Below are 24,156 nucleotides of genomic sequence, written 5' to 3' on the forward strand. Positions count from 1 at the left end.
TCAAGTTGATTGTTTTTGAATTGGTATATTTTTTATAATATGATGATGATGAATTTGTTGCTTAGTTTAGTTTTGATGATGATTTCCATGAATAGTGAGTAGTTTTCTTGCTAGGGAAATGGTGAAGCATATATGAGTAATTGATTTATGCTAATTGGGGAAAATTGATGGAGTTGATGTTGTGATTAAATTGGTTGATTGATTATGTGCATGTGTGTGTTCAATTTAAGAGTGATCAACCTAAGTTTCTCATACTGGATTGCATTGTAGGTTCACATTGATACGGAAAATTAATTTGTGGCTTACATTTGTCGGTTGAGTAGGTTTGCGAGTTTCCTAGCTAGAGTCTCTCGTAGTTGGCGCTAGTTTGACCTCTAGGAGATTAGCCTACCATATTCTCTTGATTGCTTAATCAATTTTCCCTCGCAACACTTGACTTACTCATCTCCAGACCCAATTAGTTGAATTAATTACGAGTATATGTGGATCCATACCCTAGTGCTTGTTAAATTTGATTTTCGTTTCGACTGTTTGATTGGTAGAATAGACACACCTCATTTCATTGCTTCGAAATAGCTTAGCTTTGACTTTAGCATTCACCTCCCATTCCTAGTGGTTCGACCGTCGACTTATTCTATGATTTGTATTGGGGTGTGCTGAGAGATTATAAATTTTGTTTTGACCAAGAGTAGATTAGTTTTGAACGACCTAGTCTCGCCTTAGATCAACTTCGTAGAAGGCGCTTTCTAGTTCATAAGGTGGCCAACAAACTTGTTATAACAAAGTACGTTCAAGGATACAAATTACCTTGAATTTAAGAGCATGTTTAAGCACTTGGAAAATTTACAATCATGTTAAGGAACTTGTGGATTGGTCGAAATTGTATGGTAGTAAATTTTGTTGGTGATTAATGTGTAGATTTGGTTATAATCCACGTGTGAGAAATGTTTATTGATTTATCTTGTAAGTATTATTTATGCATTAACTTACAAGATGAGATAAGAGGCAAAGGTACGTAAATATGTGGAATGAATGATCTTATTACTCGTTCATGATTATTGAAATGGAATGAGTAAAGGTAGAATTAAAGTCTTATAAGATGAGGTGGAGGAATTGAGGTGCCTTATGCACTTAAGGTGTTATACACTGAGGTAGTTAAAGGGTTCAATAATAAATACTGTTTGTCACTAATAAATAAAGAACTTAATTGGAAACTTGAATTTCTTGAATGATTGATATTCGATTGATTGTATTGTTTTGTATATGAGTCATCACCAAGTTTAAACTTGTAAATCACGTAAAGTGCAAGATAGATGAGCAATAAAACTCTGGATTAGTACACATCTAGAGTATTGACAATCAGAGGTTGGGGTACACGGGGTATTAGCCATGCAATTTTCTAGAGGCCGTCTGATCTACGAGTCTCTTGATTTCAAATACTTTTTAAAAAGTTATAAGGAGTTGGATGAGATCTCATACTAGCTACGGTCACGAAGTCGCGCCCGTCTACCAATGGATATTTATTGATGTTTCTACAAGGAGGCATGGTGTAGGGAATATTTCAAGCATTACCCCAAACTTGAACCACATTGTGATCATACACTTAAGCATGGTGGCGTCCAAAGGGAAGGAAGCTAGAGCAAAAGAGTCGCCAACAAGTTTTAGGAACTTGTAAACCGTTCACAAGGTGAAGGTTACACCCCTTAACGATCCATGATATCGTCAACTCCAATAGGTCTGGAACCAAGACTGGAAGTTCGGGGATGAAGGTACAAATCCAATCTAAAAAGACTGAACCTGCCCTAATAATAGGCCTCTACTTTATTCTTCTCGTATTCATGTACGCTTTCTGACTAACATGCAATCAATAGGTTTACCCTAAACCTATTTAATCTATGTTGGTTGAATATTATTTCACAAATAAAACTATTATTGGCGATCACTTGAATTATAATCATATTAACCCTAAACAAGATTATTAATTATCTTATTAAGTGTGATTACAAGTACAAATTCCCTTTAAACATGCATAAAAGGTGTGATCAAGAAATAACAACAAATATAATCTAGCAACATAATAATCATCAAAACAATCATAATCATAATTAAAATAATGATGTTAAAAATAAAGTATAATATTAATAGCAAGATCCTAGGCCTGATACTAACAAGATTAATAACAAATCCTAGCATGTCACTAAACAATAAAAATCAAAGCTTTAACCCTAACATGATACTAACATGCTATTAGGAAAGACAATAGGCAGCATCATAGAAATCATACTTGATATTAAGAATTTTTAGTTGTTACCCTAAACATCATACTAAGAAAGGCATCATAACATGATATTAGGAATCAAAATAACAATCTAAACATGATTTCTATATCATAATATCAATTAAACAATTAAAGCACTTACTTGGATGCCTCGTACCTCTTTCTAATAACAAAATACACATGTTAGTAACTTCAAGGAAAAAATATAAAATAAACAATTAAATGAAATAATTGAAATAGAGATTAAGAAAGTTTTGACTAGATATGGGACTAAACCCTCAGAAGTACCAAACCTTTCATGTCTAGAGAGAAGGCAACTTCGAATTATGCTAGGTGTGTCTAGATCTTGTGAATGCGGAATTTTGTTTGTAAAAAGTTGGTTTTGAAAAAGAAAGAGAGAGAGTATATCAAGAATTTCTTGATGAGAGTTGGTGAGAATTCAGGAAGGTCTAAGGATGCTATTTATAATGAAAGTAGTCCATATGTGATAAAAAAGAATCGGAGTTTGCAAAGGAATAAAACACGTCGCTATCGCTACAACAGCTGCGGGGACAGGGTGTGTCTCTAGGCGACAGCCTGACGTTCGGCGCTGCAGGAGATTTTCCCACACGTTTTCTATTTTTTAATAAAATTAAACCGTAAAAGTCCGTATGAGGGGTAAAATCATAATTTCATTTAAAACACTCTTTTATTCCAAATAAAACTCATAAAACTTAATTATCAATCCTAATCCCATTAGGATTAAAAAGAACCTTCTAGAAGATTCTAGAAAACTATAATCAATCCTTATTGCGTTAGGAATGATAATTCATAATAGGCCCTCCTCTAGATCATTGGGCCGCATATAAAGATCAAAACGGGCCTAGTTTAGTATTTTGGCCATAACTTGCTCATTATTCATCGGAATTGGGCTCATAATATATCGTCGGAAAGCTCTTTTCGAACCCTATCCAAATACACTATTTTTGGACCCTGATTACTGACCAAACTAAACTGGATTTGATATTTTTTATAAAATAGAATAGGTTTTCAAAAACAGAAAGAGAGATTTTTAAAAAAAAACTAACCACAACACTAGACTTTACACACTTTCACTTCATTCGATTTTGATTTGACGCGAAAGTTATTCATCACCGGGTTTGGTTTTGGGGAGACACAAATGGCTGTCTACAGAAGCCCCCACTTTGACTGAGTTTGGAGAAACGCAAGTTTCGAAAACAAAAGTCAAAGTAGAGATAGGGACGGAGAATGATTCAGAACGTTCTGCGATCCTAAACCATTCTTGTAACGCCGATACCTGCAAGCTAGCATTAATTAAACAGATAAAAGAGTTAAGAAACGCGTATCTTGCACCGTCGAGCACATGTATCTGGGGGTAATTGATTTGTTGCATTGTTGTTGTGACAACCTTCCACAAGCTAGGGAACGCTATCCCGCTGCTTTGACGATCTTCCTCAAGCTAGAGGATACCGCCTGAAGACTGTTACGCTTGTAACCGCCTCCATCTCCCGCTTTGATAGTCTTCTACAAGCTAGAGAATCCTATCGAAGACTACTTCGCTTGAAACGATCTTCATTTGCCTTGTGACCATCTTTCGCAAGCTAGGGAACATGATCGAAGATAACTTTGCTTGAAATCACCTCCGGTTGTTAGTGACAACCCTCCTCAAGCAAGGGAACGCTGTCGAAGATATCTTCGCTTGAAGTCATCCTAATATGTTGCGATAATATTTCGAAGAATATCAACAAAGACCAACGCTTACTGATCCTTTAAAGTTCGCTTCAACTTTGCTTTCGCTATGCCAGTGCATTAGCGCTTTTGCTGCTTGTGAAATAGTATGTCGGTTCCTCTGTTGTTTATTAACCATTGTGTTGGTGCCTTTGCAACAAGCCAATGTTTAGGTGCTTTAAGCTAAGTGAGACGATCATTTATCAGGTCGATCACTTAATGTGATTGTAATTGAGTCGATTACTAAATCATGTCAAATTGCTTAGAGGGGATAACTAGCGTACCAAGGAACCAAAAATGCTGCACGAGGTCCAAATAATCCTTTTACGAGGCCTCGTACACTGTCGCCGCTTCAACGGCTGCCGGAAATTGCTGTCCCCGCAATTTCTTCTTGTCGCCAGGCGACAGACTCTGTCGCGCGGCGACAAACTTGTCACGCGATAATGCACTCGGGTTTTCCGAATAAAACCCCTTTCTTCCTCATTTTTGCGTCTGCTGATGTTCTTGTTTGCAATTCGCCACGAAACTTCAAATCACCGTTTTCGCACATTTCTCAACCAAATTCGCTCAAACCTTTTGCAAATCGAAGCTTAGTTCATCTAGTTTGCTTATCTATGTATGTTTTCTTCAAAGTCACTTTAATTTTGCTGAATTTTTGCATATTAATTCTCAAATTTTTTGAAAATTCGAAATATAAATTACTTAATTTGCTTTGTTTGTCGAATTTTATGCCATGAAATTGCTTGATTATGTTTTTATATTGCCTTGGGAGTATTTTGAGACTTGTTTGACTCAATTTGTTGGAGAAATGAACAATTCACCATTGTTGAACCCCTTAAGGTCGTGAGAACAATGTGGGTTGTTCTTCGCATTTTTGCCAGCTATTCTTGTCCAATTTGTCACAATAATTATCATAATATTGCAAGAAATTGTTTGATTTCTTGAAAAATGACATAATGCTTGAATTGAAATCATGCTCTGTTTTAGTATTACGTACTGTGTTTTTTTATTGAACATAGTATCACGCGGCTAAGCGAACCTTAGATACTATAGAGCCTTAATTTTTGTCAATTTTGCATAATGTAGTATGGCTAGATAACGAGGTTCTGGTTCCCGGTTTTGAGACACTCGACAGGAGCACGAGCCCGTGTAGGAGGACGATGATCCTTCCACTTCTCATGGTCCCTTCCCCGAGTGGGATGAGTGGACGCTGTTTTTCGCTCCCAAGCACCATATTTTTGAGAGGGTGCGTCGCGGGATTATTAGTGGGAGGATGCATAGCCATGGTTTGGGCAACGAGTCCATCATTAACTTGTACGACAAGTATTTTGGCGGCGATGAGGAGTTGCGATGACTTTGGGAGTCTTATGGGCTGACTGCCCTATTTCGGGCTACTCAGGCCATGTACTCGTTTGACGTGAGCCACCACGTGGTTCGTGCTCTCGTGGAGTACTTCTGGGACACCACAAACACCTTTCACTTTTCCTAGGGTGAGATGACTGTCACCCCTGCCGACTTTAGTCTCATATCGGGACTGGAGTTTCGCTCGACTACTTTGCCATTCGACAATACGATTACTGCTTTTTCTCCGATAGTCGAGGAGCTATTGGGTCCGATCACTGTTCGGGCCCGTGCCGAGGTGCAGCCAGCACGACTTAGCTCTCGGTGCATCCGTCGGTCGACTCTGGCGATGGATTTTGAGGATGATGCGACCACTTGTGAGTAGCGGGTGTGCATCTTTGTTCTCATCTTGCGGTCAGGGACCTTTTCCCCTGACAAGGGTAGTCGGGTGCTTCTCTACTACCTTCCTGCTATCCGCGATCTTCAGCTGATCGGGACTTATGATTGGGCCAGCTTGGCCTATGCTGATTTATTGCGGGGCTTGCGAGACTCCTGTCGCCTTAGAGCTTTCACAGGAAACATCGCACTCTCTAGCTTCTGGAGAATTGTAGAGGTATACTTTATCTCTTTAAAAGTTAGCGCTAGATTCTTATTAGCATTCGCTGATTTTCTTAGGTCTTTGTAGATCTGGTTCTATTAGCACTTTCCGTCGCTTGCGCCGGCGAGACCATCTCCTCGCGAGCTCCCTATTGGCGCTTGTTGGGGAGGTCGCATTAGTGATCGGAAGGCCACTGCCCATGTCCTAGGGATGATCCCCTTGGTATGTTCTTTTTGAATAGTTGGCTTCTTTGTATTGCCTTTTGATAGAGGTTTTACCTTACAAACGTATTTTGTAGGAGCCTGATGTTGTATATCGGCCATGGGCCGGTTTGGTTATTCTTGTGCTGGCTGCGTAGTACACCACTGAGCGTCGCTACTTTTAGGGGACGTATGAGGCGGCGGTGTACCTTTTGTGAGAGAGTTGCTATTCAACACTCTTTGGAGATCTTTGGCATCCCTGCTCCTCCGCGTCGCCACATGTTCCATGACGCGATGCTGATCAACTTGGCGGAAAGGTCGCTTGCTAGTACCCCTTGGCCATCTCATGCTAGCTCGGGGCGGTGCTACGAGGAGGACTTGCTGCCATTGCTAGCTCCGGCCCCTGTTTTATCTGAGGAGGCGGCGGTATGCTTTTTGTCTTTAAGTTCTTTGCTAGATATCCCCCAAGTGGTGTTTTAATCACTTATGTGTGCTTTTTGCTAGGTTGAGCCTGATGAGTTCGTTCCTCCTCAGATGTCCATAAGCTATTAGGGGATATACGGTCCTGTTGAGGAGATGATTCCTCCGGCTCCTAAGGATCAGCGCTTCGTAGAGCGATCAATCCCTCGTCACTAGACTCGGGTGAGTTACTTGCTTGCTATTTGTTTATACTTGTCTTGTAGTGTTATTGATTTTGTTTCTTGACAATTCTCGCGTGAGGTGGTGACAGCGATGGCGAGGTGCATAGACGCCTTCCGGATCCGGATGGTGAGGATGAGGAACGTGGCTTCCTGTCGTCGTGACGACGCTACTCAGGAGGTAAGCTTTTTCCTCTTTATTTTTGCATTGTTTATCCTTTTGTTTTCTTTGTATCTGACTTGATTTAATATTGCAGTATCTCTTGACGTACTCGGACGAGACCCGAGGCTATGAGGGAGCCATCTAGGTCTGGCTCAAGGCGTCGCCGTACTACCTCTGGTGGCCGAGGTGGCCGATCTAACGCTGCTGGGACCGAGGCAGTGGAGGGCTCAGGTTCTTCCTTTGAGGGTTCATGGACTAGGCCGATGGGCCAATAGGGAGCGACATCAGTTCCTCCGGTAGGTGGTGGGACGTACGAGGTTGGCTCGTCGTCGCAGCAGCCTCCGCAGCCTCAGCCTGTGTTGATTCATCACTAGGGTGAGTTTGGGTGGACTGGTCCTGAGTTGAGGTTTTCGACTCTTGGCGAGTCCAGAGCTGGTAAGGAGCATACTCCCCGGTCTGCGATTTTCTTCGACATGATGAACATCCCTCATCATCAGCGCCCTCCAGCACCATAGTTGTTCCCATATTTATTTTATTTTGACTTTTGTAGGGCTTTGCCGACTGACTCATTTATTAGACATATTTGTATATACAAACTATTATCTATTATGACTGCTTTATCTTTGCATTTTATTTTTTGTGCATATGTGTGTGTGCAAGAAATTTGTGATTAATTTTGCGCAGTAATTTCCATCATATTTTTATTATTAATGGAGGGTATCCGACTTTCTTCCCCAAAAAGAAAAAAATGAAAAATAAATTAGACTTAAAACAAGCCTAAATTTAATTAAGCTTGAATAAATCCAAAAAACGAAGGAAAATATATTAAATTAATATGTATGGGGTTATTAAACAAAGGGAAAAATTGTAAAGTCATTGTACGAATTCGAATTATAGTAAGAAAAACGCGGTTTGCATAGTGCACTGAGCTGGCATTGCAGTGCCACTTGTCGCCAATTGTTTCACGCTATCGTTGAGCGCTGCTTCTGTCGCCAGGCGACAAGTTTTGACATCTAACGTTGCAGTGCGTTAGCTCCGAATCCTTTCAGGAGTCAAACTACATCAATTTTGCACATAAATAGCCCCCTAATCTGCCGATTTTCTGTATAATTCGATCAGATTAATTATAATCTTAGCTTCTCAACAAATAATCATGTCTTTAGTCACTAAGAGTTTTAGCGATTTTACTCATGAATGGTGTCGGTCTTTAACTGCTAAAGAGAGAAAAGAACTTGATTTTTTTCACATGGGAGGTATTTATGGTATTAAGGGGGTAGATCTTGACATAGATTTTATTCATACTTCCTTAGAATATTGGGATATACATACTCATTGCTTTTGACTAGGTTGTGATGAAATTAGCCCTTTCCCGTAAGAATTTGGTGCCATCCTGGGCTTCCCTTCATTCGATCTTGCTGTAATTCCTAGAGTGAATAAGTATTATTATAAAGATTTTGAAGGCTTCTTCAATTTAAAAGACAGAGATCTAACAAATACTGTAGATGGTAGCGTAGTTAATCTAAAAGAATTTGCACGCCACTACTTTGATAGACCGTATTCTGAGTCTTTTCATGTTTACAGAAGAAGGGCTTCTCTCTTTTGTATGCTTAACCAATATCTTCTCACTAGTGGTAGAAATAATGTGGGTCAAGCAATCATATTAACTATCTTGGAGCAAATTGAATATGGAAGGAATCCAATGCCATTAATTGTTGGAGAGATTATGCTTAGTCTAGATGAATTGAAGAAAAATCCAAAAGCACCTTTTTGAGGCTATCCAATTTTATTATAGGTAGAAAAATAATATTTTTAATTACAGAAATCAAAAATATATTTTTGTATAGTAATACTAATTATTTTCATTGAATTTTTTTTTTACAGATATGACTAATTGAGAGACTAGAATTTATTAGTCCTCTTGACAACATTGAAAAATACACTCCAAATTGCTTAATGTGATGAAAGAAGCGTTTCTCTAAGATGGGTCGCCATGAGTGGAGTAAAATTTTTGCCTCTTGCAACTTTTCTATCAAGTGGGTCGTCCCAAGGTGGAAGATTGAGAAGATGGTTAGTGTCAACAAGCAACCCTTCTGCCATCTTCCAAGCTTAACCAAGATGACCTGTTATTATCCTTGCAGGGTAAAAAAGCAGTACGGTCTACTAAACAACTCCTTCCGGGGATCTTCGTCATCCTTATGAATTCCCTATTTCACAAGAAGCAGAAAAGTTTGACACATATTGGAGCGCTAGGCCTTTATGGGAATTGATTACCCAAAAGGTTCCTCCTTTTTTACTCAATGATGTGAAGAATTGGCTTCTTAATAAGCCTACAAAGGACATGAAGAAAAATCAGAGTAGAACCAATGTGAAGAACTGTCTAGGTGACAAAGTAATTCCTATTAAGGAACACTTGGGTGAAAAAGTTGAATTTAAAACACCTGTGATGCCTAAAAAGAAAGACACTACTAAGGGTAAAGAGAAAAGAAAAGGTGACAGTTCAGAAAAGAAAGCTTGGGTAGAAAAGAAACATGGACTCCTAGCTAAGGGAGGGACTATTTACTCTAATATTGAATGTAGGTCCTCTAACGGATGCCTACTAGCTAAAGTCATGGATGATGAAGAGGACTCAGACAAAAATTGAAAGAGGGAAAAGAAAGAGAAGAAAGATTGAAGCATTGCTTAACTTCTAATTTATTAGACTAGTTTAAATTTTAAGTCAATTTATTTTATTAAGCTGTTATTTAAATTCCATCAATAATGTAATTTTTTACTTCATTTTATTAATGTAATTTCAGCTTCTTTTAATTAAATCAACTTTTTTATTTATTTTATTAAAGCACTGAAAAAACTTGAATTATTTTCCAGAAATTTTCTCGAGTACGGAAGTCGAAAATTTTCCACAATACACCAAAATTTGCCCAGATGTTCACAGAAATCTGGCGCCGCTATTTTTCATTTATCACCAGCCGTTGCTTCATGTCGCCAGGCGACAGGCTTTGTCGCCTTGCGCTGCAGTCTGTCGTCTGGCGACAGACTTCTTTTTATGGCTCTGTCATTGCGTCGAATTGTTATTGATTCTGGGATGCGAGGCTTGCAAAAATTAAAGTGGCCGCACCCTGTAAAGGGTTGCCTATGTATCGTATTCTAAGGGATCAGGCAAAATGTAGCTCTTTTGAGTGTCCTACTCAAGTAATTATGGGTAGTACTTTTTAAGGTGGTCAAGGCTCGTCATGTTTGAGAATTCATTGCCATCCATATCAGTTAGTTTTGTTGCACCTCCTGATAGAATGGTTTTGACAAATATGTTCCGGACCAATTAGGCCTAAATTTGCTTCTTGGATCCAAAACATTTTTTCATAAAGCTTTTAACAACACCAAGTCTCCTACTTTGATGTTTCTTGTCTTTACATTCTTATTAAAGTGCCTAGCCATACGGGTTTGACGGCATTGGGTATGATGTAGAGCTTCTAGTCGCTTTTCATCGAGTAGAATTAGCTACTCGTATCTTGCCCTAGTCCATTCGACTTCATCGAGTTTACTTTCTAATGCGACGCGTACAGACGGTATATCTAGCTCTACAGAATGTACGACGTCCATTCCATAATCCAAGGAGAATGGCGTATTTTCTGTTGATGTGCGAATTGACGTGCGATAACCCCAAAGTGCAAAATGGAACTTGTCAGGCCAATCCTTGTAATTTTCTGTCATTTTCTCGATAATAGTCTTTTAATTTTTGTTAGCCGCCTCAACTGCTCCATTTGGTTGAGGTCTATAAGGGGAAGATTGATGGTGTTGAATACCGTATTTTTGTAACAATACTTCACATTCTGCTTGAAATTGAGTTCCATTGTCACTTATCATCTCATGTGGGATTCCATATCGAAAAATAATATTCCTTTCGATTAAGAGTGCTACATGTTTCGCAGTGAGTTTAGCATATGACTATGCTTCAACCCACTTTGTGATGTAATCGATTGCTACTAGAATGTATTCGTGATCTCCTGTACTAGGAGGGGTAATTTTGCCAATAATATCAATTCCCAATGTAGAGAATGGCCATGGTGAAGTATAGGTGTAGAGTAGAGACGGAGGAACATGTTGCAAGTTAGCGTATATTTGGCATTTATGGCTTCTTTTTACATATTGATGACAATCCCTATTCATGGTAGTCCAATAATATCCTTCTCGCATTATCTTTTGGACTAGCATTTTGCCATTAACATGAGTTCCACAAACGCATTCGTGGACTATCCTCATAGCTCTTTGGGATTCCCTTTTTCCTACGCATAACAGGGCTCGACCCATAGGTAACCTTTTGTGTAACTCGTTGTCTATGAGTACATATTGGGATGCCAAGAGTCTTGATGCTCATTTTGCATGAGGAGGATATTCTCCTTTGGTGACATAATTGAGTATATCCGTATACCATGGTTCTTCTTCTTATTCTTCTTCATCTTCATCTTGGACCACTTCATCATCTTCTATGGCTTGAATGTAAGTCGGTTTATGCCTTTTTTCTATGGTTAGAGGCATTTGCTCAATTTCCGTGGGAATCATAACCATTGAGGCTAGTCTTGCCAAGGAATCAACAAATTGGTTTTCCTCTCTAGGTATATAGGTGTATTCTACCTTTTCCAACTGGTTGGTGAGAGTTTCTAGATAAGTTTGGTAAGGGGCTAAACTTTCACTCCTTACTTTCCATCTTTTAGATATTTGGTTGATGATCAAGGAAGAGTCTCCGAATATTTTGCAATTTCCTTACTCCCAATGCCAAAGCTGTTTCGAGGCCTACCACGCATGCTTTGTATTCAGCAGCGTTGTTGGTAACGTCGAAATCTAACTTTATGAAGATTGGAACGTGCTCCTCTTTAGGTGATACTAATATTACTCCAACGCCACATCCCTTTTGGTTTGAGGCTCCGTCGAAGTATAAAGTCCAAGTATCATCTTCTGTGACTGATAGGCCGTCGTCGAGCCTACTAAAGATAAAGTCCTATCTTGGTCTCACTAGCTAATAGCAAGGGTAAGAAAGGGTCGAACCCAAGAGAGGCGTTGAATCAACCACCGAGATACTATCGTTTAAATAAGCTAAATGAAGTCGAAATTGGTTTGGATTTTATGTAACATATACTACTTCAATCAACTAATACTAAGGGGTGATTAATAATAATTAGAGATTTCTAGGGCTCGGGATATACCACTCAATTTCGTCACAAATCACAAATAGCATGTAGCAAACAATGGTAAATTAAGGGGATAATATAGGGGAAGTCATCTAAAGCACCCAACTACTCTCTCAAGCTAGAGGGATTACTTGCATCATGAATACAACCTACTCTTGTGGTTACAAAGCATAAAACAAGTATTAGAGCATAATCACAATGACAAAAACATTCCCTTGACTAGAAATTCCTATTCTCATGGCATTTCAAGTCAATTAAGCATAAGGGAGCTAACTCAAGTTCATCTCTCGATCATTCGTTGAGAAAGCTTAGATAATAGTTTTAGTTATGGCCATATACAAGAACTAAGCAATTAAACCACTTAAACTCAAGTAATTAACACCCAACAATTACCAAATTAACACATGCAACAAGTAATTAGTGGCTACATTGAGGGTTTTACCCAAACCCTAGAAAATTAGACTACTCACAATCCATGGAGATTAAAGTAATTAAGGGTTTCAAGTAACTCATGAACAAGAATTAACTAAAGATTAAGCTAAATAACAATCTAAGAATACAATAATTAAGCAAGATAATTAACAATTAAAGCAATTAAAATGGAAGAGAAGAGTGAGAAAAAGTTACTAGAAGCTTCAACTTGAATAACAATGGTGGAACTTGACTTCTACAATGAATGAGAATGAAATTTCCAAGTTATTAATTATAATCTAACTAATGATTTGAGAATATTTGTTCTTCTACAATTACAAACTAATAGGAAGCACTAAAAACTTGGATGCCATACAAATGAGCTCAAGGGGTTATTTATAAAGACCCCCAAATTAAAATGACGGAGAAAACAAGAGTCGGGCACAACTATAGGTTGGCACGAACCTGTGTCCGGAATTGCACACACGTGCCACCATGTCCACGGACGTGCACATCCAAAAGAAGAGAGGAAGAAGCTACTAATTCACCCTGGAAATCATGCATGGACGTGCTAGATGTGGCACGGACGTGCAAGCCTTGTTTTGCACACTCAGTCTTGAAACTGATTTGGGCTGGGCAAGCTGCACGGACGTGCAGGATCAGGCACGGAAGTGTTGAATATCCTGCATGGACGTGCTAATCTCTGCACGGGCGTGCAGGTCTTGAAAGCAGCAGGCAAGAGTTCTTGGTCATGCTGAAGCACTTCTCTACGGACGTGCCATACTTTGCACGTCCGTGCAGACTCTCTAAGGCCCTTAATCTTCACTTTTTTTTGGTTTTACTCCATTGTCTCGGCTTCTAACCTCTGTTTATCATCCATATGCTTCTAATGGTCGTCTTTGGACCTAAAAACTCAAAAAAATACTAACAACCCGTGAATCAAGGGATACACAAAAGTTGAACGAAAATAGAGTAGAAGTGAACCAAAATGCCAATATATCAAGTAAAACAAGGTTCAAAATCACTCTAAAATTATATCAAATAACAAGTTATAAAATCCCCCCAAGCTAAGCTTTTGCTAGTCCTCGAGCAAAACAAACATGCCAAATCAAGAAGGAAGATAACTTGCTAATGATCAAACCAAACAGAGATACTAAAGAGAAAACACAAAAACATAATTCCGCATGGCAACAACCATAAACACTTTTAGCACAAGGAAAAACAATTTAAACCCCTAAGTCGCCTAAGAGGACGAGTTTTTATCTCGTGAGGGTTTCCCTTGAGCTTAACCCATAACTCACACAAACCACGCCAAAACTATCAAAACACATCATTATTATAAAAGTAATCAATACACACCCAAGCCAATGTTTTTATTGCCCAAGTCAACTCATATGGATATAAATCACAAGCAAGACAAGTGAGCGACTTTCAAGAATTACCGATTATACAAATTTGCACATGAGTTGAGGGTAGAGAGGAAAACTAAGCAAGGTTGCTCTAGGATACTTCCTTAAACCTTTTACTAGTTTATTAGAGCACGTCTAGATATTCCAAAGTTGCAACAAGCCCTCTTTCGGTTATAAAATCTCAAAATGCAAGTCCACCTCCCAAAATGCATTCCCAAGCTCCTTCAACTACACTCTAACTCGGGAATTTACACAAGAAACATCAAAATAGATAATGTGTGGGAGGCATCCACAAGTTGACCTCTAAATTAGAAAAAGGAAAAAATTAAGAATTTTTGTAGGAGTTTTTTTTTTTATTTTTTTTATCTCCCTTTCTTTTTATATTTTATTTTTCAACATTCATTGCCCTCGCCTCGTTTAACTGTGAGCGACTCTTTCTTTTATTCGAAACATGTGGCTTATTATGCCACTTATTACATAAGATACAAATAGAACCAATTCCCTAATAGAGTTTCATTTTGGGGAGGAGGGGAGGAACATCAAGGGCACAAGGGACCACAATTCGATTCAAACATATCCTACTTTGGGCGAATTTGACATTATCCTACGCTAGACGTGCTATTGAGCATTCATCGGTTTTCATTTCATACACTCTAATGCAATCAAGATTAATGGACCTCTAAATAACCCTTACTCTTTCACACACCTTTCTAAAAGCACTTTTACTCAACACTTAAGAGTCAAGCAAGCAAAACATATAAGCATCGTCATTTGAGTCTCATCCTTGAACCTTTTTTCATTTTTGTTTTTAAAATAGAGATTGAATAATTACAAAGTTGAGCTAAACTAAGCTAAGCATAACTAGACATCTAAATAAAGAGATGGAGGAGAAGTATTCTCAAATTAAGAGATTTGGATTTAGGGTGTTGGATTTCAAAGGGAGCAATTTAGGATTCAAGGGATTTGGATTTAAGAGGAAAAGAACAATCAACACGCAAGTTCAAAACTATCAACACACAAATAAGCACAAACATATGAGCCAATGACTCTCCCCCAAAGCTATCACGAACATTGTCCCCAGTATTAGAACAATAATAGCACAAGAAAGGGGAGGTAGAAAACTAACACATTGGCTCGGGCCTCCTTGGGAGCTTGAGCCCCCGGGGTGCAAATGTCGGTAGACATTTCGGAATTTACCCAATTCCGATCGAAGACCCTCAAAGGTTGTTCTCATGTTGTCGTAGGAGGACCTCATGTCTTTGTGGGACTTTCTCATAGTCTCAAACTCGATGGTCATGCGGGTGAAACCAGCATTCATGAGTTGTATTTGCTGCTCGAAAGAGAGGTGTGGGTTGTCCTCTCCCACAACTTGACTTTGGTACCGTTGTTGGTACCCTTATTGTTGCTCATGTTGTTGTTGTTGAAAGAATTGTTGTTGGTGGAATAGTTGTTGTTGGAATTATTGTTGTTATTGTTCTTGGTCTTGCTGCTGCTCTACCTCTTGTTGTTGAGGTTTCTCATGCTCTTCCTCCTCTTCACCGCGAACCGAAGGATGGTCCCTCTCGAAGACCCAATTGCTCTCATCATATATGAAGGTCTTCTCTAGGTCGGGAAGGAAGGCATAGGGGCGGCCACTCACTTGCCACAAGTAAGGATGTGGCCCTTCCGCGTCCACAATCCATCTCATGGTCCTTAGCGATTGCATGTCTAGCTACGTCAGCCTTGGGAAAACTTCCTCATCTGCAAAATCAAGGTTAAGAGCAAAAGCAATAATGGTGATCATGCTACCTATGGTGATGTTACCTGACACATTGGCAACATCCTCTAGGTGGTCAACTAACCGGGACCCTACATCTAGGGTCGTGCTACCCTCGCTCAAGTGCCACAGGAAGTGAAGCTCCCTAGTGGACACTACTCCCAAATTATCACCTCTAGCGAACGTCGTGTTCGCTATGGTGCGCTGTGACACCCTGAAGGAGGGGTAGATGATGGCCGTGGCCTTGTCGGTCCTAGGGTTGTAGTCGAATAGGCCGGTGATTTTCCTCCAAAGTTCACCCGCACAATAGTTACTGGGGGGGCCTATCCTTTGGTCCTATGGTGCCATTGGTTGGCCACCTAAAAGCTTGATTTACCCTCCTTATGTTCATGTTGTGTTGGGTGTTCATGAGTTGGAAGGTAAGGCGGCGGGGGGCTCTATTGTTGTCTTGTTGCACTTGAAGGGTGGAATGGAATTCAAGTGTCAACCTCTTGTAGGTTGGGGCGCTTAAGTCTAGCCATTTCCCTAGGCCATATCCTTCAAAAAGCATTCTAACATCGTCCCCTACCCCCAAGGCCTCGGCAACACTCTCGTCATAGAACTTGGTTGGTCGAACTCTCCTTCTACTTATTCTAATATAGTTGTTCAAAAAGGTCGGGTCATTGAACTCAATTCCCATGGTGTCCACTTGTGGTGGATCAACGAGAGGAGGAGGAGAGGGGTTGCGGTACCTAGAATCCGTGTTTCTAGGTCGGCTTCTTCGGCTCATGGTCGATCTTTATGCAAGGAAATTAAACACACCACAACCAAGCAATCAATACACCAAACACACAAGAGGCACTAGGTCCACTAAGACAACAACTCAAGGCTTAATCAATCACCAATATGCACAACACAATCAAGTAAAGCTCTAGGTCCACCACCTAAAACAAGACAAGCAAAACATCAAATAACAAAGTCTACTTCAATAATGCATTCACAATAATTCGACACTAATTTCAAGCATTAACATCAAACAATCCAATACAACAACTCACTCAAACAAGCATGCTATTTCATTCATAAAAATCAATTCCTCAATCTTACTTACAAAAATCCAAAGCTCACAATTTCAACCAAACACCTTGAAATTCAATAAAACTTTGCAATTATAAAGTTAAATCACTCACAACCAATTCAAACAAACTTTCTCAAGCAATTTTCATGCAAAAATTTAAGAATTTAAACAGAAAATTAGTGAAAGGAGGAACGATTATACCAAGCTTATCGTGGGTGTAAAACCCGCAAATGAACCTTTCTAACCTTCCTTAAGCTTGCTTGATTATTCTCCAACACCCAATTGCTTCAAATTTTAGCTCTCAAGATTACCCCCAAATTGATTTTTAAGGATTAGGGTTTTGAAAATTTGGGTATTTTTTGGGTTTAAAGATGGAGAATAGAGTAGTAGATTATGATTTTGTTGAAATGGAGTGAAGATTTTGGGGTAAAATGTTGATTTTTGGTGGGATTTTGAGGGTTTGAGTGAAATTGAGTGAGTTTAGAGGAGGAGCAATGGAGTTTTAGAGAGAGAGAGAGGGGTTGAACCGTGATATTGAGAATATGAGAAGTGAGAATTTTTTATTTTTTTTTTACTATAAAACGTGCTGCTGATTGTTGAAAATAGGGCTGCACGGACGTGCAGCCTCAGACAATAACTTTGATAATGTTATTGACTTGATTGGCACGGACGTGCAGGGGGTTGCACGGACGTGCTGAGCAACCTTGCACAGACGTGCTGAATTTGGCATGTCCGTGCCAAAATTGAAATTTTGACTCCAAAGTTCCTGATTCCTTCTGACTGCTTCTTTACGGACGTGCGATGTTCTACACGTCCGTGCAGACCTGATGCTGCACGTATTCTTTTTTTTTGTTTTTTTTTGAGATAATAATAATAATAATAATAATAATAATAATAATAATAATAATAATAATAATAATAATAATAAAAGTATTATTATTATCACCATTATAATTATGATTATTACTAAGCCTACTACTTCACATCCATGAATATTTTTCTTACTACTCTTTTCATCAATACCTACAAAAGATATTAAGAGAAAAGTTAGTAATAATAATAGAAATTATGTAGAAGAAATAATAGTTTAAGAAGGGGGGTGGGGGTTGAGAAACTCGGGTTGCCTCCCGAAAGAGCTCTTTTATCGTCACTAGCTTAACGACATTGCGGGATTAATGAGAGAAAGGAACATCAAACTCATCAAGGTGAACAACCTTGGCTTCTTCATGCACAAAACTGTCAAAGTATGGCTTTAGCCTTTAGCCATTCACTTTGAACGGCTCACCATTGTCATTTGAAATTTCAATTGCACCATATGGAAACACCTTCTTTACGGTAAAAGTTCCACTCCATCTTGACTTGAGCTTACCCGAAAACAACTTCAACCGGGAATTGGATAGTAGGACCTTGTCACCTTCTTTAAACTCCCTTTTTCTAATATGCTTTTCATGCCAAAGCTTGGTCTTTTCTTTCTAAATCCGTGCACTCTCATATGCATCCAACCTTAATTCTTCCAAGGTATGGAGGTCAAGCAACCTCTTTTCACCAACACTTTGGAGGTCGAAATTCAATGTTTTGAGGCCCAATGAGCACGATGCTCAAGTTCTACTGGCAAATGGCATTATTTTCCATAAACAAGCTTGTATAGTGTGGTGCCAATGAGAGTTTTGAATGCGGTGCGGTAGGCCCATAGAGCATCATCAAGCTTTGTAGACCAATCTTTCCTAGACCTATCCACCGTTTTCTCAAGAATCATTTTTATCTCCCGATTTGAAATTTCAGCTTGACCACTTGTTTGTGGGTGGTAAGCCAATGACACCTTGTGCCTCACACCATATTTCTTAAGGAGAGCTTGAAAGGATCGCTTTGCAAAGTGTGAACATCCATCACTATTAACGACTCGCGGCACCCCAAACCTTGGGAAAATTACTCTTTTGAAGAGCTTGACCACCACTTTAGCATCATTAGTGGGAAATGCAACCGCTTCTACCCACTTTGACACGTTATCAACGGCCACAAGAATGAACTTATTCCCAAAAGAGGTCGGGAAAGGCCCCATAAAATCAATGCCCCATACATCTAAAATCTCTAGCTCAAGAATGTTGTTCAAAGGCATCTCACTTCTTCTTGAAATATTATCGGTTCTTTGACACCGTTCACAAGCTTTCACTACACCCCACACATCCTTGAACATTGTGGGCCAGTAAAAACCACATTGTAAGATTTTGCCAAAGTTTTGTAAGCACTCATATGCCCTCCACAAGGTGAGGAGTGACACATTATGATAACATCTTCAATCTCATCATTCGGGACACACCTTATAAAAAGGCAATCAACACCTTGTTTGAAGAGCAAGGTGTCGTCCCAAAAATATTGGCGAACATCATGTAGAAACTTCCTTTTTTGTTGATAGGAGAGGTCGGGAGGAAGAATAGAGCAAAATGGATAGTTTGCAATGTCCGCAAACCATGGTGCCGGTGTTTGTAGAATAGCAAACAGTTGATCATCCAATGTTTTTCTAGTGTAGTAGATAGATTGGAGCTTCTTATCCTTCCTTTGTCCAAGAACGAACCCAATGGAAAAATCCAAAGCATCACACATGAGCTCAAAAGGAAGCTCCCAATTAGGGGATTGAATGATAGGAGCCGAAATCAATGCCTCCTTCAACCTATCAAATGCTAGAAAACAATCATTAGTAAACACAAAAGGGGCATCCTTTACAAACAATTGAGTGAGCGACTTTGCGATTTTTGAAAAATCCTTAATGAACCGGTGGTAAAAACCCGCGTGTCCAAGAAAGCTCCTTATCCCCTTCACATTTGTAGGGGGTGGGAGGCGCTCAATGACCTCAATTTTTGCACAATCTACTTCAATGCCCCTACTAGAAAATACATGACCAAGAACAATCCCCTCTTCTACCATTAAATGACATTTTATCCAATTCAAGACCAAGTTCACCTCTTAACATCTTTTCAACACTTAATCAAATTCGAAAGGCAAATGTCAATGGATGAACAAAAAACATAAAAGTCATCCATGAATACTTCAATTTATGATTCAAGCATGTCGGAAAAAATAGACATCATATACCTTTGAAATGTGGAAGGTGCATTACAAAGTCCAAATGGTATCCTTCAATAAGCAAAGGTGCCAAAAGACATGTGAATGTAGTCTTTTCTTGGTCCTCAGGTTGGATTGAGATTTGGAAGAATCCGGAATATCCATCCAAGATGCAATAATGACTATGTGATGCTAGTCTTTCCAATATTTGATCAATAAAGGGGAGAGGAAAGTGGTATTTCCGGGTGGATTTATTCAATTTTCTATAATCAATGCACATCCTCCACTCGGTGACCGACCTTGTAGAAATGATCTCACCCTTATCATTCTTAATGATGGTCATGCCTCCTTTTTTAGGCACAACTTGAACCGGACTAACCCACTTACTATCGAAAATAGGGTAAATTATGCCCGCTTCAAGAAGTTTTAAAACTTCCTTTTTCACAACTTCTTTCATGTTTAGATTGAGCCTTCTTTGGTGCTCAATTGAAGAAGCATGATCATCATCAAGTAATATCTTATGCATGCAAATTGTGGGACTTATACCCTAAATGTCATCAATTTTGTATCCAATGACATCTCTATACTCCCTCAGAACAACTAGGAGTTTATCAAGAGAGACATCATCGAGTTTGGCATTGATAATAATAGGATTAGCCTCACTATCATCAAGGAAAGCATATTTAAGTAGAGGAGGAAGGGGTTTAAGTTCAACCTTATGAGGAGTCGTAGTCCTTTCCTCTTTTACCTCCACATTGAGCACTTCCACTTTCATTTCATTGTGGACTAAAGGTTGGTTGAGCAAAAGATCATACCCTCTTGTTTCTTCAACTTCCTATACTAAGCCTCCCGTTAGGATAGCTTGTAAAGGATCTCCTTCAATCAAATTCTCTTAGAACTCCTCTAATTTCCTTCCAATGTATCAACTCTATGAACTTCATCGAATGATGGCTTTTTCAATGTTTGGGAGAATGAGAACAAGATTTTCTTATCTCCCACATTCAATGTTAACCTTCCTTCTTTCATATCAATAACAACACCCGCGGTGTTCAAAAAAAATCCCCCCAAGATGAGGGGTACTCTTATGTCTTCTTCCATTTCCATCACTACGAAGTCACAAGGCACAAATATTCTTCTAACTTGAACCGGTAATCTTCAAGGATTCCCAAAGGTAGCCTAACCATGCAGTCGGCCAATTGTAGGGACATTCTTGTTGCCTTCATGTCTAAAATTTTCAAACTCTTTGCTATAAAATAGGGCATCAAGCTTACACTTTCCCCAAGATCACATAAAGCATCCATAGCTTCAAGTCTCCAACCTTCACCGGTATTGCATAGCTACCGGGGTCACCAAGCTTTTGAGGAAGCTTGTTTTGAATGATAGCGCTCACCTCCTTGGGAGGGAGATGGTTGCACTCTCCTCAAGCCTACTCTTGTTGGATAGAAGATCCTTCAAAAATTTCGCATATGTAGGCATTTGTGACATAGCATGAAGAAAGGGGACTTTCACATGAAGTCCTCTCATGACTTCAAGAAAATTTGAAAACTTTTCATTCAATTTCTTCTCAACAATCCTATGAGGTAATGGAATGGGAGACTTGTATACTTTCATGGGGGGATTTTCTACTTTTTCCTCATCTCCCTCATTTTTATTTTGTGGCTCCTTTCTCTCAACATAAACTATCTCATTTTCAAACTGTTCCTCATTTCTCACCACAACTCCCTCATCTCTCTTTTGTGGATTCTCTTCACACATAACCGGCCCTTCATAACCTCTCCCCGATTTCAAAGTAATGGTCTTAGCTTGCTCCTTTGGGTTAACAACCGTTGAGCTTGGGAAGTGACCACTAGGATTGGGAGATGAACTTTCAACTTGTTGCGCAATTTGAGCCAATTGATTCTCAATTATCTTGTTATGTGCTTGAAGTTGTTGGATGTTCGCTTGCATATCCGCATTGCTTCTTCCTTGTTGTGTAATGAAAGTCTCAAGTGCGGCTTCAAGGCTAGATTTTTGAGGAGGTGGAGGAGCGGGTTGGTTATATTGTTGCCTTTGTTGGTTTTGGTCCTTTTAGTTAGGGTGGCGGTAAGGAGCTTGTTATTTTTGTGGATGAGATTGGTTGTATTGGTTTTGAGGGGGGCCTTGTTTTTGTTGCTTCCAACCCGTGTTTTGTTGGGGTTTCAAACCTTGATTGTAGGGTTGAGAGTATTGATCATTTCTTTGCCCAATAGTCGCAGCTTGCTCTTTGTTAGTTGAGTTGCAATAGGAGGACAAGTGATCATTTCCTCCACAAGTCTCACAAGACATGACTTGTTGTGAGGAAGAGCTCGGAGATGTAAGGGTGGCTTGATCTAACTTGTGAGCTAGCATGTCAAACTTTGATGCAATAAGGTCTATTGCACTAAGATCGTGGATTCCACCCTTCTTTGCTTGAGGTTGCCTTCTATCACCTCCATATGCGTAGTGCTTTGCCACTTCTTCAATCATCTTGTATGCATCATCCATCGATAGCTTTCTAAGCCTACCACCGGCTCCGTTATCAAGGTTGGCCCTTGAAGTAGGAGTAAGACCATCATAAAAGCTTTGACCAATGATCCATGATGTGAAACCATGGTGTGGGCATTTTCTAGTGTAGTCCTTGAAATGCTCCCAAGCTTCACTTAAAGTTTCATCAATTTCTTGTTAGAAATTGTTGATTTTTCTTTTTAGTTCGGCGGTCTTTTCGGGTGGACAATACTTTCCAAGGAAATCTGTAGTGACTTCATTCCATGTGGTCAATGATCCCTCTTCTACCGTTCTCAACCAATGCTTTTCTTTGTCACGGAGGGAGAATTGAAACATGTGCATACGGATGAACTCTTTCGTAATGTTGTTTTTCTTGATGGCTGTGAACAATTCAATGAAGTTGTCCAAACGAGCAAAAGGACACTCATGAGAACTTCCACCAAATTAATCACTTTGTATCATCCGGATGAGTTTAGGTGAAAGCTCAAAATTATTTGCATTCGTAGTAGGGAGACGTATGCCACTCCAAAGGTGAAGGCATTGGGGTGGTCATAATCTCGTAGCAATGGTGGAGGAGGATCGTTATCACCCATGTTATCTTCTTTGTTGGTTGCAAAGATTTCTTCCGGATCGGAATCCGATTATACAATAGAGAACTCGGGTGTGCCTTGCAAAAGTCTCCTCGCGTTTCTCAAAGCCCTATTTAGCTCTGGATCAACGGGAATAAGTAGTGATTGCTTACTCTTCTGTGTCATGAAAGGTCAAACAAAGCTAAGAAAAATGTTAGAAATAACTATCACAAGTTAAAAAAACAAATATACAAAAATAAATAAGAAAAATTATGATACAAATACACACACTTAGACTCATTCAACAATAATACATTCAATGTGTCATTGCCTCCCCGGCAATGGCACCAAAATTTGATAGGCCGTCGTCGAGCCTAACAAAGATAAAGTCCTATCTTGGTCTCACTAGCTAATAGCAAGGGTAAGAAAGGGTCGAACCCAAGAGAGGAACCCAAGAGAGGCGTTGAATCAACAACCACCAAGATACTACCGTTAAAATAAGCTAAATGAAGTCGAAATTGTTTTGGTTTTTATGTAACATGTACTAGTTCAATCAACTAATACTAAGGGTTGATTAACAATACTTAGAGATTTCTAGGGCTCGGGATATACCAATAAATTTCGTCACAAATGACAAATAGCATGTAGCAAACAATGGTAAATTAAGGGGATAATATAGGGGAATTCATCTAAAGCACCCAACTACTCTCTCAAGCTAAAGGGATTACTTGCATCATGAATACAACCTACTCTCGTGGTTACAAAGCATAAAACAAGTATTAAAGCATAATCACGATGACAAAAACATTCCCTTGACTTGGATGCCATAAAATAAGCTCAAGGGGTTATTTATAAAGACCCCTAAATAAAAAGGATGGAGAAAACAAGAGTCGGGTACAACTATAGGTTGGCACGGACGTGCCAGACTTGGCACAAACGTGCGTCCAGAATTGCACGCACGTGCCACCATGTCCACGGACGTGCACATCCAAAAAAAGAATTGCACGCACGTACCACCATGTCGACGGACGTGCAGGCCTTGTTTTGCACAATCAGTCTTGAAACTTATTTGGGCTGGGCAAGCTACACGGACGTGCGGGATCAGGCGCGGACGTGCTAATCTCTACACGGGCGTGCAGGTCTTGAAAGCAGCAGGCAGAGTTCCTTGTCGTGCTGAAGCACTCCTGCACGGACGTGCCATACTTTGCACGTTCGTGAAGACTCTCTAAGGCCCTTATCTACACTTTTCTTTGGTTTTGCTCC

General features: G+C 39.5%; 1 protein-coding gene and 1 non-coding gene across 2 annotated transcripts; one reads left to right on the forward strand and one right to left on the reverse strand.

Annotated features, from left to right (window-relative positions):
• Positions 1 to 21,208: 21,208 nt before the first annotated feature.
• On the reverse strand, positions 21,209 to 21,769 carry LOC145632885 (uncharacterized). Its single transcript, XM_081685213.1, has one exon. It carries the CDS (start codon positions 21,767 to 21,769, stop codon positions 21,209 to 21,211), a length of 561 nt encoding a protein of 186 aa, XP_081541339.1.
• A 655-nt stretch (positions 21,770 to 22,424) lies between these two features.
• LOC145633281 (small nucleolar RNA R71) lies at positions 22,425 to 22,531 on the forward strand. Its single transcript, XR_014112616.1, has one exon. It is a non-coding gene; the product is annotated as a small nucleolar RNA R71 (small nucleolar RNA).
• Positions 22,532 to 24,156: the final 1,625 nt, after the last annotated feature.

Source organism: Chenopodium album, chromosome 5, assembly GCF_948465745.1.
Source record: "Chenopodium album chromosome 5, dcCheAlbu1.1, whole genome shotgun sequence".
In the NCBI taxonomy this organism is placed as follows: domain Eukaryota; kingdom Viridiplantae; phylum Streptophyta; class Magnoliopsida; order Caryophyllales; family Amaranthaceae; genus Chenopodium; species Chenopodium album.